Source organism: Echiichthys vipera (genome assembly GCF_963691815.1).
Source record: "Echiichthys vipera genome assembly, chromosome: 10".
NCBI lineage: Eukaryota > Metazoa > Chordata > Actinopteri > Perciformes > Trachinidae > Echiichthys > Echiichthys vipera.
Window position 1 is genome coordinate 26415714 of NC_139835.1, and position 19226 is coordinate 26434939.

At 42.4% G+C, this 19226-nt stretch overlaps 1 protein-coding gene across 4 annotated transcripts in view; it reads left to right on the forward strand.

The window, feature by feature from the left end:
- Window positions 1-19226, forward strand: part of LOC310952779 (mitogen-activated protein kinase kinase kinase kinase 4-like) — a 105145-nt gene that overhangs the window by 61863 nt on the left and 24056 nt on the right. For 2 of the 4 annotated variants that reach the window (XM_083921484.1, XM_083921485.1), the window contains exons 4-15: window positions 3410-3535; window positions 5974-6084; window positions 6274-6364; window positions 8696-8826; window positions 10034-10088; window positions 10702-10780; window positions 10886-11061; window positions 11360-11432; window positions 12418-12628; window positions 14874-15035; window positions 15639-15725; window positions 16932-17261. In XM_083921484.1, coding sequence (XP_083777610.1) covers window positions 3410-3535; window positions 5974-6084; window positions 6274-6364; window positions 8696-8826; window positions 10034-10088; window positions 10702-10780; window positions 10886-11061; window positions 11360-11432; window positions 12418-12628; window positions 14874-15035; window positions 15639-15725; window positions 16932-17261 — 1632 coding nt within the window. The remainder of the gene's footprint in view (window positions 1-3409; window positions 3536-5973; window positions 6085-6273; window positions 6365-8695; window positions 8827-10033; window positions 10089-10701; window positions 10781-10885; window positions 11062-11359; window positions 11433-12417; window positions 12629-14873; window positions 15036-15638; window positions 15726-16931; window positions 17262-19226) is intronic. The other 2 variants (XM_083921486.1, XM_083921487.1) reach the window with 1 other exon arrangement.

Genomic DNA, 19226 nt, shown 5'->3' on the forward strand with positions numbered 1-19226 from the left:
TGTGTTCGGACATCCCCTGATGTTTCCCTCTAGTGACACGTGAGGCCGATTTTAAATTAAGAAAGCCATCATGGTAAAACAAAAGAAGCATATGCTTAGCATCAGCAGGTTAGCATTGTCTTTGTGAGCATGCTGTTGTACAGTAAGCATTTAAATCAATACTGTGCTTAAGCGCGGTCTCTTGTCAGACAACAGTAAAGCAAGTGTGAATGATACAGCTGCTGCTACAAAATGCCAAAAAGTCACAAGTTCAATATGAAAAGCCAAACAGTTTCGCCTCTCAATTTCCTAAGAGCTTTTCCTTCTGTGGACATAAGAGGCTGCCGCGGCGCTCGGTTTGCTCAGTTGTCCGGGCTTCAGCCGCCTGTCACGCTCCTGCTTATCGACCGACCGCAATAACAGAGAAAATGTCATGTTATGTCAGCCCCGGTCGGCCCGCAGGATCAGATGCACGGGCTCGGCTGATGCAAAGCGCTCGCAAATAAATGTCACACTGCCTCAGTGATGCTGCAATGATTGAGAAATAATCGCTTGATCTTGTTATGTGTCTGTATGCGTGTCTGAGTCTGTGCTGTAATATCCTGAGCGAATGAGAGGGCGAGACGGTAGTTTACTCGGCTCTGTTATCGTCTCCAGTTCAGGCTGCATCTGCATGTTTCTTCGGAGCGATATCAGCTTATTAGACTGGTGTGGACGTTGTTTGTTGCCTTGTTTGGCTCTTTAGCTCTTCTTTCATACATGGAGTGAAAAAAGCTTAGGAGAAAAGTTTAGTTTTATTTATTTAACATTTTTCCTGTTTTTTCTTTTCCTTCTGCGACTGAAGGCGTCCCACTGGGGGGAGGGCTAGGGCTTTAAACATTACACAGATGAAGTGTGAAAACCATCGGCTGGTTCTTCTACAACATGGTGGAGGCAATATGAATATTAATGAAAATGTGTTTTATAATAGCCAACCTCCTGTTCAGACAGATTTCCAGCGGACCCGGCCCAGTGAAGACCAAACAACCGTTTATCTCATGTGACAGTATCTAGACTCACAAAACTCTGGTCAAACTGTCAAACTATGCAGCGCTGGTCAAGTATGAATCAAGATTCTCCCCAGAGCAATTTCAGTCAAAGGCGACTGGACTTGGTTATTTGTCTAAGAAGACGTTTCACCTCTCATCCAAGAGGCTTCATCAGTTCATGTACGCATCTGACCAGACTTGGACTGGACCAGGACCAGGCTGGGACTGGTCCAACTAACTGGTGTGAGATCCAGGTATTTAACCTCTCACAAGGCCGATGATGTCACTGGGACCCTTTGTGCTCCAAGTGCCAATGACCGTCGTTAGAGTGACAGTCGTTGGTGGGACGTAGGTTTCGACTTTGTTAGTGCTCTATTGAGTGAAACGTCTTCCTAGACCAGGGGTAGACAACTCCGGTCCTGGAGAGCCACTGTCCTGCATGTTTTAGGTTTCTCCGTACCCTAACACACCTGAGTCTAACAATAATCAAACTGTGACAAGCATCAGCTGCTTGATAACGAGCAAATTATTAGAATCAGGTGTGGTAGAGCAGAGAGAAACCTAAAACATGCAGGACAGTGGCTCTCTGGGACCGGAATTGCCCACCCCTGTCCTAGACAAATAACCAAGTCCAGTTGCTTTTGACTGAAATTGCTTTGAGGATAACGACGACCTGGACAAATGAGAACATTCAAAGGTTAGAATCAAGATTCTGTTTCCTGTATTGCCTAGTCCATGATTTTCCCCCTCAAATGTTTTCAGAAACACATTTTAGTGTGCTGTGCAGCTGAAACTTTGTTACCCGGCAGTGATTTCTTTTTTCCTGCTTCAAAAAGCACCAGGCCCAGCCTTAACTTACATGCGTCGCTCGGTGTTACATGGTTTCATCGCTCTGGTCGATTGTAGGTCACTTGTCGTTGGTCCGATTACATTCAGAGGCATTTTTGATCTGCACCGTTGATGACGCTCCTTGGAAGAGAAGAGATGCATTTGCAAATTACTAAAAGCGTACAGGACAACTCTCCAAAACCTTCAGGGTAAACACGGGCTAGAAAAACCCCAGTTGTATAAAGAAGAGCAAATTGTTTCTCATTTAAGAAGTTGTACCACGGAGATGTTTGCTATCTTTGCTCAGCCGAGAGTGTTTGGAAGAATCCACATACTTCAATAACATCTTACTGTCATGTGTTTGAAAGTACTTGATAAAATGTGTATGTTCTGGCTCAATTATGTCAGTCATAACCTGACAGCATGTGGTGGCATTGTTAATACAGGGAGAAAGTCAGTTAAAAGGTTTATATTCGGCTGTTAAGTCGTGACGTAACGCCCTTTCAAAATATGATTTCCGGGTCCAAGCAGATCGAAGCCCTGTATTTCTTCCACAATGCAGTGCCGTGTTCCCCCTTGTTTGAACAGATCTGAGTTTTTAAAAAAGCAACGTAATTGTCATTTTACCTCTTTCTTATGGATGAAAAAGGAGTTTAACTGACAAAAGAGGTGATCGTAATTGTTCACGTTAGGCCGTTGTTGTCTGTTTTGTTTCAACGGAGCGTTTGGATCTGGAAGTCTTATTTTGAAAGGGCGTCACGTCAGACTTAACAGTCGGATTTTAAACCTATCGATAGTTTTAAAGTTGTAGCAAATCGTTTTCCAGGCATCAAGCTTCAGAGGTGTGTTTATGAAGTGCTGTGAAACTGTTGGTGTTGGTCGGCAGTAAAAAATAAGATTTAATTGACTCAAGAGGTAACATGGATATTCATGCGTGTGTTACGGGGGCCTTATTAGATGCAGATTACCTATTGAATGTTTTGCGTGGTTGCGTATTTCTCTGTGTGTTTTGGTGTGCTGTAGTTTCATTTATGAGTAAATTCAAACAGGATGGAGCACATTATAAACTCCTGTAGTGGAGTTAGAGCTTGTGTCCGAGTTCTCCAACGTCTGATTGGAAACTGCAGTTTGAAAGCAGGACAGAAAGCCGTTGCACCAAAGTGGAAGGGTGTTTCAAACTCAGTGGCTCTGAAGTGAGCCAAGTGTGTAACGTGCATGTCGGTTTGAAAAGACTTCACTTGCAGAAACGTGATTAACGGAGCAGAAAGATCCTAAAATACTGAGTTTATTTTATTGAGTTGATTCACCTGCCAATGTCATCATGTTCCCCGACGACCTGATCATGAAACCTCAGCAGTAACTGCTGTTTATCTGCGTGTCTTGCTGCTAATTTTCCTTCCTTCCTCGGCGTCTCCAGGAACCTGACCAGGACTAAATCGACTTATATTATTGTTTTGTTCTTCACTATTTGTCCATTACTATTAGTAATTCCTTCCTGGCTCATCTCATAGGTAATAAGAATGTATTAGGTCCACGCTGATGAGTCTCCCTCTCTCTCTTTCTCTCTATCATAGGATGAAGAGGAGGAAATTAAGCTGGAAATCAACATGCTGAAAAAGTACTCCCACCACAGAAACATAGCCACCTACTACGGAGCCTTCATCAAGAAAAGTCCACCTGGACACGACGACCAGCTATGGGTGAGTCTGTTTCTATCACTTAATGATGACTGACGTGATATCTTGACAGCGAAGTGTAAAATCTCCCTGAAAATACTCCTGACCAATCCCAACCTAACACAGCTTAATGAAAGTAAAACTCACAAGCGACAGAGAAAAGAGGAAAATAGAACAACAAGCCAAGTGGAAAAGAATGAAACTGTTTTTTACATCAACCTCTTAAGGATCCGACGGCTCGACGGCCCACAGACGGTCTCTCAGAGGTTGTAGTGGGTCGCATTTTTAAAGCTAGAGTGAAGATAATGAGTGCAGTTCTTGCAGGAATCTCCACATTTCAAAAGCCTTTGATACCAAATCACAGCATTCATTTTTCTATGGTGTTCCTCAAGGTCTCTGTGTATTATTGTGGAGTTTTGGAGGAATAAAAAAAAAACCCAAATTCTCGAGTGATAAAAGAAAATATTTCATTTAGCACCACATCTTTGTAGCAACTGAGGAGACACATGGGCATGTAAGGATGGCCATCGTATACGGACATCATAATGTTCTAGGCCCTGACACTTTCACTGTTTATCTTAATGAATTAATTATGTTTTATTTCTGATTTATGACTACAATATCTTGACACACAGTTCTGAGATGCATTGCAATTAAACCTCAAGTGTGCAGCTTTTAGATTATGCATAAAACTTCTATATTTCATATACTGTCGTGCCTTTGTCTGACCCTGAACATCCCCTGTCTCCCACTCTCTATAAAGGGCGCAGAGTGCATCTTTAAATTGGTTTTGTTCCTAAAAGTTATTATTGTCTCTTATTTGCAACCAAGAAATCCAGATTGCGGACCAAACATCTTCCTTCTGGTTATTGCTAGAATGATTTACGTTAGAAAAGATGTTTGGATATTTAGATAATAAACAGATTTGTCGTTTTAATTAAAAAAAACAAAAACAAATCAACTAACAATAGGAATGCACCTCCCTGTTAACAGTGCAGTGACTGTGGAGATGGATTTGAAGACAGTATGAAGTGTGCTGTAATACAACATTAATAATATCCTGCAACATTACTGCCATTCATTATGCCAGAGAAAGGACAATAAGGGAAGAGGACATTACAGAAACACAACAAATCAAGTCAAAACAAGACGGTGCAGAGGGGACGATAAAAACAGATGAAGCAAAAATGAGGAACAAGGGGGGAGAGCATTAATCGGAGAAGGGCGAGGCAGAGAAGACAAACAAACAGCAGGGGAGATTTATAGCTGCTGGGTTTGTCGAAGACTTGGATTACCTGGTTTTATGACCCCGAAGCTGCGCTGTTCCTAAAGAGGAAAGAGCTCACTCTCACCCCACAACACAGCTCTGTATTTGTTTCTACAGCTGCTTCCACAACCCCCTTTACAACCCCCGCTGCTGAGGCTTCACACTGTCTGCTGTTAGTGTGAGAGAGAGAGTATTATGTGTGTCTGTCTGCATTAAGCATCACTAAAGACCACTGAAGGAGACCGGGTTGTAAAACATTTAGACACAACCCTCAACAAGCTCGCTGATTATTAAAATAATGCACGATGTGGAGAAGATTAGTATTGTTTACAACTGTACGAACCACAGCAGATTATTCTGAGTTAGACCATGACCACACATTTTTCTACTTACTTTTAAACTTTTTGTTCGCACAATTTTGTCCGCCTCACATGAGACATCACCCCGCTTTGAAAAAGCCATAATTCAGTATAATTTTTTATTGACTTTGAGTTGAGTATTTGTCATGATACGATCATGTTGTGTTATCATTAAACAGCAGGCTGTTGTCTTTACCAATGACTCCAAGGAAATGGTAGTTAAAAGCTAATAAAACTAGTTCTATCTCATGTGACGCATAGCAGAGGAGCACGGGGAACCTTTCTATGATAAGGTGAAGGGACGTCAGGATACATGGATTTGTATCGATTCAATAATTAACAATCCGGTAATCATCGATGCAAAGGGAAAATATTGATACACGTCGTCATCTTTAATATATGCTTTTATTTTGAAATTCACACTAGATGTTTATCCTTTTTTATTAAAAAGAAGTTTGCTCAGTAATAAATTTTCCATTATTTCTTTTGTCACTGAATGTGTAGATGTAAATATCGTATCATACGTCCAAAGAATCGATATCATGTGATTTATAATGTGATTTTGAGATTTGACCAAGCACACGCTAAAAGAGACTGACTGTCTTGTTTGTTGAAGGTAGTTATGCTGCAAAATGAATGTGCTGATGGTTTATTGATGGTGTAATGCTGCGTGTAGCACCTTTTCTAGATCTCTGTAACTGTCAGATTGATGGTGTTTGCGTGTGTGTGCTAGTGTGTGTGTGTGTGTGCTAGTGTGTGTGTGTGTGTTTGTGTGTGTGTGTGTGTGTGTGCCCGTGTGTTAACGTCTTCTGAATATCCCCTCCTCTCTCCTGCAGCTGGTGATGGAGTTCTGCGGTGCCGGGTCCATCACAGACCTGGTGAAGAACACCAAAGGCAACACACTGAAGGAGGACTGGATTGCCTACATCTCCCGGGAGATCCTCAGGGTCGGTTCCCTTTTTTATGACAATTTCATATTCACATCAAACAAAGACCTACTATATAAAAGTATCTCCAGTGAAGGCTAAGTTTCCACGGACAACAGAGGGTGGGGTTTAGTGTTGTTGCAGTGGCTTTGATGGAAAGCAGTGTGTACCGTGAAGTAATATGTTGTTTTTTTTCTTGGCCGTCTACAGGGATTAGCTCACTTGCACGCTCATCATGTCATCCACCGAGACATCAAGGGACAAAATGTACTGCTGACCGAAAATGCTGAAGTCAAACTGGGTATGGTGGATTTTTATTTTGGTTGAGTTCAAACTTGGCCTGTAGACCGGGAACACAGCCTGCTCTGAGGTTTGAGTCAGCACTGTGCCGGTGCCAACTAGAGCTTTTTCATTACCACTGTTGTTGTCATGGATGGATTACTGAGCAGGCCTACCAGGCTCAGGCCCAGGGGCCCATAAGGTCAGGTGCCGTGACTCATAATACGTTGCTGAAACCCCCCCCCCCCCCACAAAACCATCACAAAGAGATGCTAAACGACCGCAAGTATACACAAAACTATCATAAAACGACCACATAGAGACAAAAATGACTATAGGGATGCATAACGACCACAAAGAGATGCTACATGACTGTAAATAGACACAAAACGACCACATGGAGACAAAAAAATGCGATAAAAATATTAAAAATAGATGGTAAATGACCCGAGAGAAACAAATCGATGACCTGGAAGCGTTAAATGTCTTAAAATAGATCCAAAAACACCACAAAAAGATGCAAAATGACTAAAACTAGATGCAAAAACAATTACAAAGACAAACAAAACTACTAAAAATGGACGTAACATGACCACAAAGAGAAACAAAATGACTGAAAGTAGACTCTTTGAATTGGGGTGTCTTGTTGCCGTATAGACAGAGCGGGGGGCTCTTACCCGTCTGTGTTCAGGGGCCCGTTGTCTCAGAATCCGTCCATGCTTGTTGTGTCGTGTTACATTTGATTGCATAGTTGTGTAAAAGTCTCACTGAGAAAATGTCAATCACTGTAAAACTGAGGTAAACATCTGACTTCATTTCATTTTACTAGAAATTTGGATCATGTTGCAGATGTTCACTCAGAAGCACAGCAGACAAGATATTTTCACACAGCATGTTGATTTAATGATGACACAAAAAAGCCTATAAATGCTTTATTAATTGACATAACTTGAATAAACAGCGGTGGAGCGTTGCAGCGCGCGTGTCCTCACATGCCCCTCTCGGCCTGTCAGTGTCCGTCAGTGAGCAGACACGCTTTAACCTGACCTGGTGCAAACTGCTCAGTCAAGACAGAAAACAGACGAACGACAATGAAAAGTGGTGTTTTTGCGACAGTGGCTCGTGCATACGCGGGGCTGCTCAGCCAGCACCATCAGAGTAAAGCACGCATGGTTGCTTCTGCTAGCTACAGTAGCCAGGAAACTCATTGTCTCATAGGGAGCAAGTTGGGATTTGAACAAGAACTTAAATTGACTTTAATTCAACTTTTTTTTTAATTGGTACATCTATACATCCATTTTACATTAATATAACTGAGGATCAGAAGAAATAATTGTTATATACTGCTGGACAGTACTGAAAAAATGTGATTATGTATAAAAATACATATTTTTCCTTCATACTTTGGCTCCGTATGACATTGAAACAGTTGTGTGTGGTATTTAAAAGGTCTTAAATGGGACTTTTTGAACGTGTTTGTAGCTGTTTTTCTGGCTCTGGCGGAGGAAGATAACGCTGCAGCTCTGATTGGCTCACTTGTTTTTTTCTTACCAGATAAACAGCCGTCACTGAGAAAAATGCCAGACCTTGATTTTTTTAATTCCTGAAAAAATTGCGGTCAACTGGAATGAGCTTTCCTCTGATTTACTTTTGAATTAGAAAAATAAAACAATAATGCCAATCAGCGAAGATCTAATGTTCCCAGTTTCACGGTGATTTGTGCACAGGGCTTTTAATTGTTGTCGGAGCTTCTGATTTTATTTATGATTTCAGAATTTTAATAGCCTCTTTTTGTTCGGATTTCATCAATCTTTAACCATCTGTGATGAGATAACTATATGTAATCGCATTACTCTTTGAGACCTTGTTTATTGCTGTCCTGTGACACGCAGTATGAAGCATGTGCCTCCACTGTGGCTACAATAAACCGCTTTGTAGTTTAGCTTAAAGGCGGTGAGACCGAGTGGCATCTTGACCTTTATACTCGGGTCAGGACCGGAGACGGACCGTGGACCGGTGTGTGGTGGTTTCAGTGTGTGAGAGCGAGGAACATTTGAATTAAAGCAGGTCCCAGGGAAGAGACTGAATCTTTTATTTGGCTCGGGCTGAAATTGAAATAACTCTTCTGACAATGTTAGTCTGCTAAGTGTTTTAATTAAATTTTTAGGTTTCTCCTTTTTTACAACATTCTAAAAATGATTTATGATCCACGGCTCGAGCATCGTCAGTATGTTCCCAAAATTACTGCAGATCTTTTATTCACTCCTTTGGTTCTCAGATACTTTATAGGATGACATCGGTAATGAAGATGGTGTGAACCTCTAATGACTAATGTTAACGTTTTATTTCCCAGTGGACTTTGGTGTGAGCGCTCAGCTGGACCGGACGGTCGGTCGGAGGAACACCTTCATCGGGACGCCGTATTGGATGGCTCCAGAGGTCATCGCCTGTGACGAAAACCCAGATGCTACCTACGACTACAGGGTAAGTAGCTAAATCTGCTGTTTTAGACAGGTGAGACAAAAAAAACCCACAAAACCATCAGAAAGAGATGCTAAATGACCACAAGTATACACAAAACTACCAGAAAACGACCACATAGAGACAAAAAAACGACTGTAGGAATGCAAAACGACCACAAAGAGATGCTACACGACTGAAAATAGACACAAAACTACCAGAAAACGACCACATAGAGACACAAAATGACTGTAGGGATGCAAAACGACCACAAAGAGATGCTACACGACTGAAAATAGACACAAAACGACCACAAAGAGATGCTTCATGACTTAAAAATAGACACAAAACGACCACGTGGAGACAAAAAAATATGACAAAATGATTAAAAATAGATGGTAAATGAACAGAGAGAAACAAATCGATGACATGGAAACGTTAAATGTCTTAAAATAGATCCAAAAACACCACAAAAAGATGCAAAATGACTAAAACTAGATGCAAAAACAATTACAAAGACAAACAAAACAACTAAAAATGGGCGTAACATGACCATGAAGAGTAACACAAAGAGTCTGACTGAAAGTAGACTCTTTGAATTTGGGTGTCTTGTTGCTGTATGGACAGAGCGGGGGGCTCTGATGAAACCCACTCCTTCTCCCTTTGAATGCTGTGATTTTCAACCAGTTCATCAGGACCCACACTGACCGTTCTAAAAGTCTGCACGTGGGTGTGTTAACCGTGTGTTTCTGATAATAAAGAATAGTTTTAACCTTTGGGTTGGTGCCATTTTTGCACCACTGCGAATATTTGAAGCATCCCCTGTAGGTACCCTGTACATAATGAAAAGGTCAGCGTAGCCAAATAACAAAAAAGATGTTCTCATGGAACTCGTAGTTTAGAGACTTCTGCTGACTCCCCGTTACAATGGGAGTGAAAAGCCTTTGGTTCGTGGTAGAAATAAAGTACCTTCAGCAGAAACTTGTTAGCAGTGTACACACTCAAATACTGATGTAAAATACCCTGGAGTGTGCCAGAAATCACAGTTTTTGAATCAGAGTTCAACATGTGTTCTTGCACAAACTGAAAGTGCTTGATTTCTGGGGAATTACAAAGCTTTAAAAACATTGTCCCTGTTGTCTTAGATATGACACATCCACTGCTCACTGGTGTTTTCTTTTTATGTATAAATGAGAGAAACATTCACACAAACCTCTCTTCTGTCCTTCAGAGTGACCTGTGGTCCTGTGGAATCACAGCCATAGAGATGGCCGAGGGAGCTCCTCGTAAGTACACGTCACCTTCACTGGTCCCCGTTCTGTGTCAGCCGCAACAGTAACGATAGATATCCAACCTATCTGTTGTTTTCTTATTTCACGCAGTGTTGCTCTGTTAGCGTCTTTGATAAACCAAAAAAAACAAACATCTCACTGTCGGCTTGTTTTGGGTGGTGTCATTTTCTTTGTCTGTGACCCAGCAGGTAAATTAGTCCTCGACCTCATGTTCGTGGAAGTATTGTTATTAATTAGACATGAGAGATTCAAACATACATTTTAGATGAAGGAGATGAGAGTACATCCAGGTGCTCCGTGCCCGTCTGCTCCACGCTGTTGAACTGTATGTATGGAACCTGGACGTTACAATAAACAAACATCGTGATTGGGTTTATTGGTCAAATTAAATACTTCCTTATGTGTTTAAAGCTCTCATATTAAAGTTAATCTTACAATGACATGTTGTTTTTAACCTCAACGTAGCATTATGGCTTCAGCCCCACACTGAATTTATCTATTTAACCCGTTTATTACTATTCCAACAGAATCATAAATACATGACAAGTTCGGTCTTAAAGGCCTCACTGATCTCTCACCTGTCTTCTCCCTTCTCTGTTTCCTCCAGCTCTGTGCGACATGCATCCGATGAGAGCCCTCTTCCTCATTCCAAGAAACCCTCCTCCTCGACTCAAGTCCAAAAAATGGTAGGTATCAGTTTGAATCCTTTATTCTCTCTGCGGAAAGCGTCTCCCGTGTTAACGACAAGAGAAGTAACGTAACGCACAACTCGACAACTCAACTTTTGACAGGTCGAAGAAGTTCTTCAGCTTCATCGAGGGCTGCCTGGTGAAGAACTACACTCAGCGTCCTCCTACGGATCAGCTGCTCAAACACCCCTTCATCCGGGACCAGCCCAACGAGAGGCAGGTCCGCATCCAGCTCAAAGACCACATCGACCGGACCAAGAAGAAGAGGGGCGAGAAGGGTGAGTCACTGAGACCGCTTCATCCTGTCAGCAAAACAACAACAACAGCTCAGCAATAATTGTTTCCAAAACAAAAACGAACATCTGGAAGAGTTCAGTAGCTGCTCTTCAAAATGTGGAGACGGTGAAAAGACAAAGCCGTTCCCATTGTTTATTTTTGTTGGCGTAGAAAATCATGTTTGTTAAGAATTTCCTGCGTTTTAATTTGGATCAAGTGCACTGTGTGTTACGTTACACAGTTTCAGTTCGACATGTCAGTGACTTTTACCTCACAGCTGTCGTAATATTTTTTCCTCAGATGAGACGGAGTATGAATACAGTGGCAGTGAAGAAGAGGAGGAAGAGGCATCCGAGCAAGAAGGAGAGCCAAGGTGAGAATATATCATCCCGACGCATATGTAAACAGTGTAGTGTATTGGGTCATTTCTGCTTTGTAAGCCTCACACACGTATACGTACTTTTGTCTTATCAAACTGCACTAAAAACAAGCTCAACAGGAAAACTTCTCCCAATACAAGAAGCTAAACACTGCGATGTTGTGGTGCTGGTCCTATACAGACGGAACCAGTCTGTGATGGGATCCAGAGCACAGCATAAAGAAATTATATGAAATCAGATCAGAAGTAATCAAAACAGTTATAGAAATTAAAACTTAGAACATGAGAAAGTCATTTTTTTTAATTTTTTTTTTTTACTTCTGTCGTTCTTTGTGTGTGGCTCAGGCAGACGGAGCTCAACAGCAGCTCTGCAACAATGATGTGTAACTGTTATTTTGTAGTTTTTCAAAAATACCACGTTGACGACAGCCTCCTTAGCATCCTCATGTCTGGAAGTCCCACCGTATTTATTTACATCCAGAAGTGAAAACCAGGGGCGGGAATTAATAAGATGTAATTGCTACCAATGGCATTATCAGTTCTGCTTATTGGTCTGATCGGTTCTTTTTCTGATTCCCTTATGGATTCCTGATCATTTTTCTTGGTCGGAAAAAGTCGTCCTTCACAGGTTTCGAGCTTCTGAAACGGTTTTATTATGTAAGAGAATATTTGTACAGCTTTTCTTTGAGCTTTTAGGTTTCAAAATGGCGCTGATCTTCCCCTCTGGCACGACTCCTTCTTGTTGCAACGTGCATACTTGCAGCGCAGATGCATGCGTTTGACATCATTGTTTTGCAATGCACAACTCCCAGAAAACCACGTCTACATAGATAAAAGGAGTCGATAAGCTCGGAGGCATATGATTCTGCTTTCCGATTCCAATTTGTTACGGTTCTTTGTTTCCGATCCCTATCGAAACCTCTCATTATCTCTTCTTCTAACGAACCAGCTGACGCCTGTCATTGCATCCTCTGTGCAGCTCCATAGTCAACGTGCCGGGCGAGTCGACTTTGCGCCGTGACTTCATCCGACTGCAGCAGGAGAACAAGGAGCGCTCGGAGGCGCTGCGTCGCCAGCAGCTCCTCCAGGAGCAGCAGCTCCGCGAGCAGGAGGAGTACAAGCGCCAACTACTGGCCGAAAGGCAGAAACGTATCGAGCAGCAGAAGGAGCAGAGGAGACGGCTGGAGGAGGTGAGCACGAAGGCCTCGTACTGAACTCTGCATGTCAAAAATCTGACCTATCCCTTTAAGGTTTAACTGAAAACCTTATTTAAAGTATATATATATGATTTATGAAGCATCACATCATCCCCTCCCAGGAGTTGCACTGTAAGTCAGAGCAGGACTATAAATACTAGTGTTCCAGAGAAGAACGTGAGTTATTTATGAAGCTTTTTACACGTTTCCTCAACAACGACGAGAGGCTTTTCCTTTGAGAGTGAATGACATCACAACACTGAGAAGCTTAGGATGAATCTGAATACGTTTTGTAGTTTTCTCAGTTGCTACCTCGTGTATTCATCCCAGTTTAAATACTGACAGGTTGATGGAGGTGATCGGGGAGTTTATTACCTGCTTATAATAAGATTAGAGACTTTTGACTCAGGGGGTTTAGCGGTTAGATTTTTTTTGCTTGATAATTTTACATAATAGAGTCCTAAATCAATTTTAGGCTGCAGTGGAGAAAAAACTGTAATTGGTGTCCCCGGAGGTAGGACTATGAAAACCCTTTTTGTAATTATCCCTTATCTCTTTGAGCTGTGGTCCTCTTCTATTAGTGTGAGCTCCGCTGCGTTGCCTCCTGAAACACGGAGCACGGTGATACAAAGGGATGATTTATGCATTTGGACAGAAGTGGACTAACCTAAAGTCTCTGGAAGGAAAAGGGAAAAAGATTGAAACGTAAAGACTATAAGAAGGACTGACAAACAAAGAGAGTCATAGAATTCTACCTTCTATAGTTCGTGTTTACAGTGAGTTTCAGCTGTGAACTAAAGGTGCGAGAGAGGAAATCAAGTTTTCCCACGGCAGTCGAAGCTCAAGGCTGTGTTTTTGATTCATGACGGTGCTTGTAGACGAGTCAGACGGTAGAAACCACAGTTGAACCTGAGCCACGTGAGAGAAACACTGCCGTGCATGTGCTCTCCTGTCGGGATACAGTTCCTACCGTGGAAACCTGAATGCTGAGTCAGTACAAACATGACGCGTCACGACACTGAGGCCGAGAAACGATGTCCTGCAGCTTTCCCCGCACCTTTCAAAACCCACTGACTGACAGAAATCCGTGTAATTTCTTCATGCGTCTGCTTACAGAGCCAAGTGTTACACAACCGCCTGTCAGACTTAAAATATTACTCTCATTACGTCTTAACGCAGGGCCCGAAATGTTGACGATTTACCGTCGTCCTGTCACTTCAGCTCTCCCACCGTCTATATATTTATTGATACGTCCTCGCTCGGACAGGTGCACACTACAACTATACGGATTTACATTTTAGGTAAACAGCATATGTCCTTGAGCAGATGGCCTTTAATGTGTGTTACCTAAATTAGAATATAGCACCCAAGTATAATCTAGACGCCACACTGCTTTGAACCTATCAGCGGTTTTTAAATCAGTGTAGGGCTGCACATAAGTAAGTCATCTTTCTTCATCTGTTAACGAGCCAGCCCTGTGATAGACTGGCGTCCTGTCCAGGGTGGACCCCGCTTCACGCACGATGTCAGCTGGGATCGGCTCTATTAAAATACAAATATAATACCAACCAGACAGAATAAATGCTGTATAGTTTGTGCAGGAGGTGCTGAAGTTCTTAGTATAGATCGTGAAGTAGAGAAGACAGCATAGAACACAACTCATCTCCATGTATGTTTTCTGATGGGAACATGTTTAATTACACTTTTGGCGTCTTCTCCTCCACAGTAGAGCTTGTTTATGGCTCTGGTTTGTTTTGCTGGCAGCTTGTGCTGATTGTTTTTTTTGTTGCTTTTTGCTGAAACTGCTTTAAGAAGCTGAAAGATTCATTTGTTTCTTCACTGGAGTCTATTTTTGTCTGTTCCAGTGCCTTTTTCGCGTTTATAACAATATCCCCTGTGAATGTAGTTAATCAATAATGTATTCGGATACACATGTAACAGTATCACACACACAAAATGGGTCTCCTGTTTAGTGTATTACTTTTTTTGCATGCTGTGTCTTGTTGTTTATACTAACGCTGTGGTGGCACCTAAGACGCTTTTGATTTACCTGAAAGCAACGACACCTTTTAACAGAAGTTGCATGTAGGTCACAGCGCATACCCGTGCTGTCAAGATCATAATACTCAAAGCAGAAGCTGTGTCACACATAACGAGACAAAAAGTCAGAAGTAGGACAGCGTCAGTTGGGACGTGAACCTGTTCCTTCTGTAAATTTGCCTCCTTCCGCCACCCGCAGCAACAACGGCGTGAGCGCGAGATGAGGAGGCAGCAGGAGCGCGAGCAACGCCGACGGGAGCAGGAGGAGAAGAGGCGCGTCGAGGAGATGGAACGACGCCGCAAAGAGGAGGAGGAGCGCAGGAGGGCCGAGGAGGAGAAGAGGAGGGCCGACCGAGAACAGGTACGAGCCGCGAGACTGCAGGTCATGAGATCAGACGAACACGTGGACATCTCTGTGGATGTGGCTAAATTAGAAGTCTGTTTATATTTTCATTTTTATGAATGTGAACCAAAAGTATTGTGTTATGTTTTTGTGACCACAAACATTAGTCCATCTCTTTTAGTACATTTCAATATAATTTCTTTTTTGTTCCCTCAAGGATCTCATACAATAGTTATTTTTCAGGTAGTTTTGTTTTATCATGGCTATAATTTAATTGCTTACCAAAAAAACTGCGATGATTAAAACTTCGGGACCATTTTCTTTGCATTTACCTGTGAAAATATTAATAAATTCAGCTGTAAAAAAAGAAAAAAACACCAGAAAGAAAACCAAACAAACAAAATAAAACAAATAATACTATGGCAACATAGTTAGTTTGACTTTAGGTGCTGTGTCTAGACTTTAACTTGGTCACTCCCCGTAGATAGTTTGATGGGAAATGTACACAGATAAGGATTAGGAGGGTGTGTTTATTGGTGGTGGTACGGAGCGAGGTATGTCACGCGAGTACGGCACCGCACTTTGCAGACATCCTCATGGTGGGCTGTGTTTGATTGACAGGAGTACATCCGTCGTCAGTTAGAGGAGGAGCAGAGGCACCTGGAGATCCTGCAGCAGCAGCTGCTCCATGAACAGGCCATGCTGCTGGTGAGTGCTTCTGTCTAAACCCGTGGACATCACATTGACTTTTAAGCCCTTTTTTGCCTTAGTTTTGAGTATCGGCCCCTATTCTCCCTCCAACCCTCACTCCCCCTGTTCTCTCTTCAAATAGTTTCCTTCTTCTTTTCCCCCCTTGCCTCTTGAATGCTGTAATATTTCCTTATTTTCCTTATTTCCATCAGTTTCTATATCTCAAGAGGTTATTTTTTAATGTTTCCACAAGTCTCAGATTGTTAAATTTCTTAATGCAGGCACTTATTATTCCTCGGTTACACAAACTTTCCTGATTGAGTTTTCCTCCTGATCTGAAGTGAAGTTTTTTGGGACTTACTTAAGACTTTTGTAGATCCGCGGGGAGCCGTTAACAGTGGAGGTCAAAGCGTAATAAGTATTCTCGGGTTTTTTGCCTGGGAAGTGGGGATGTTTACAGGGCCCTCAGTGACGGTGGTGGCGTCACCAGGAAACTAGTCATCCAACGGGAGAAGAGGGTTTCCCCGGTTCTTATTCCAGATGTTCCACGTTTGAGCACATGTTATTTTGAGGGGCTTGTGTGACTTTTCTTTCCTCTCATTTTTAAAGGACTCTGCTCCTCTGGGGGGTTGCGGAGGATACACAAATAATGAAAGGATATGATCACTCATATCCTTCTCTTCCAGGCTTCCCACATCTCTCTATTATGGGCTGCACTCCCCGGTTCTTACATAGTCACCACTGCTAAACGTAGTTTTCTTTACATCATGGCTTTCACGCTTGGAGCTGATTTAATGTACTCAAGCACTTTAATGAGTGAATTAATAAATATTTACATCTCTTAATAGTTTCGATGTGGCATCTAGGGATGCGTATAAATACTCATAACAATCTTAACTGTTCAGTGGTTGAACTACTTTCGACCATAATGAACTGCTCTAGCACATGTGCACTTGGACAGTTCATTTTTCAGCATTTAGTTTGTTTAGTTCAGTTTGTTTTAGCGGGTAATGATGGAGTTGAACCTACTGCTTCACAGTTTTAAAAAGCAAGAGCATCCCCAGAGTTATTCATATTTAATCATAAATATGAATAACAGCTGTAAGGGGCTGGAAAACCTTGAAAATGGACGTTGAAAGTTAAATTGTGTTTTGGAAACCGTACGACTTGCCCAACATGTCTCTGTTAGAGGTTTTGGTTCAACTTGCCCCTTCCTGTACTCAGGAGTATAAATGGCGGGAGCTCGAGGAGCAGCGCCAAGCCCAGAAGCTCCAGAGACAGCTGCAGCAGGAGCAGGCCTATCTGTTGTCCCTACAGCAAAACCAGAACCTGGATAGTATCAAAACGGCCACGCAACAGAGCGCCAAACCCCCACAGAACGCTGAACAGGACAGGATAAAGCCCCCACAGAGCCCCGGGCCGGATACAACAGAACAACAGAGCTCTGACTCTGAAAAGACGAGTCAAAATCACAGTCTGGAGAAAACCACAGAACCCAAGCCACCTGTTCCTGCCCTGAAAGACCCCGCCCCTGACTCTGAGCCGATCAGAGAGGTGAAACCCTCGCAGCTCGCTGCCGCCACAATGACTGCTGTAGAACGCTTCCTCTGCTTGTGTGTACTCACTCCCGCTGCTTCGGGTGTGCAATGTGTACATGGTGATGGCTAGCTGCTGGTGTGGGATGTGTGGAGGCTTTGTTGCAGGATAAATAACGAGAATTTATTAATGTCTCTTTCTGGACTCGTGAGTCTGATATTTCTAAAAAAAAATAAGGTCCACAATGCAAATATACTCCTTTGATATTGGCCCAACAGGAGAAGGCCTATTTCTGCTGCAACAAAGTCAGTGTAGACCTAATATGACTACTGGAAAATAAGTTACTCTTAAGTCGGGCACAACTTAAGTCAAAAGATACTGGAGGAAAATCACAGTATGCCTTTTCTAACTTGTGCTGCATGTGTGCTTAATTCAATTTGTGGGCAGCACATTACGGTAATTGAAATCACTTGCCTGTCACAGCTGAGCTCGACTCTGAATGTGACCCTCAGTTCTCAACGGATTGGACTCTTTTAATTCTCTTAATTGATTTAACCATTTTAGTCGATTAGTAGGCCAAGAACACCAAACAATATCCGTCTGCAGATTTCACAATAAAAGAAAGGTCCGGGACACCAAGGCCGGTTATTAAAAAACTATTATATATATATATAAAAGAAACAAATTCTTCTAATGCCTGTGCAGACAAGGGGTTTCTGAAGTCTGATATTTAATGTTTAATTAAAGGTTGAAATGGATATATATGTGCCATGACAGAATGTGTGCTCCAATTCAAATGGCTTGACAGCTTGAATTGTTGAGGACTGAGAATTTTCACATGAGATTTTTGGCGTCCCATTTTATTTTGACGTCTCACCCGCTCTGGGATTCTTTTAAGAAAGCTCTCTGATGTCTTTTTGAGTCACTAGAGTTTGTTTTCCTCCTGTCTGAACCACCTTGGAGGAAGAGCTTGGAGTGACCTAAACGGCTCCTACTGTAATAATGAGCCACCTCATTAGTCCTCAGTGTGACTCCCTCCCTCCCTCTCTCTCTCTCGCTCTCTCTGGCATCCTGCTGTTGCCATTTAGCACCTGCTGTCGGTGGAAAAGAGGAGAGACACAAACCATATCCAAGAGAGCGGCAAAAAGCTGTTTTTTGGGGGTAGTGGTGTTGAACTCTTTCAGGTGTTTGTCAGCATCGATCATTTGGCTGTTTCAGAAGACGTCAGTGGGTTCGATATATTTAGTTTGTTAGTTAGTTTGTGTTAATTTATTGTGTGACTTTGGTGAATCAGAATCAACCCTTTAAAACCACAGAGTCACACAATAACGCGAAAAAACGAACTGATCGAGGCAGCTTTAGACCAGCGAGTCCCGTAATCTGCAAGGTAACATGACTGTGTTTGTTAGAGGAGTCTGGTGGCTTTGAAGAGAGCATAGAAGACTGCTTCAGTTCCCCGTTGGGCCCGTCTACACCAGTACATCGCTTAGTTTACGTCTTAGTACTTCTGCCTGCATCTCAAACTGGTGGCATGCCAACCGCCATCTCCTGTAGGTAATACACTGACTATGGATAAGTACTTAATACAACCCCTCTTCAATAAATTTTTCTCAGCTGACAAGCTCTAGGATGTTCATCAATCCAACTAGATGCCGAGACATTTTTAATCCGTAGAGTAGCTCAGTGAAAGTTCTGTTTAAGAGCAATGCTTTTCAAATTAAGATCAGGTTATCTTGTTTTGCGGAACAAATTAGGGCCTTGGCTTCAATTAACTTTGACTCTTCAGGCTAAAAAGAAAACACTCTTTCAGAGACAAACCACCCCTTGATTTTTTTCTGTGAATCAGTGTCCTGGACCTCAGTGTGTGTCCTAACCTCTCTGTTTTCACCGTGAATGTTTTTCTCTCCACATGAAAAATGCATGACACTCTTCGCTGGTCGTGGTGCCGTTGTCCTACTAGCAGGGATGCGGGAATATTGTGGC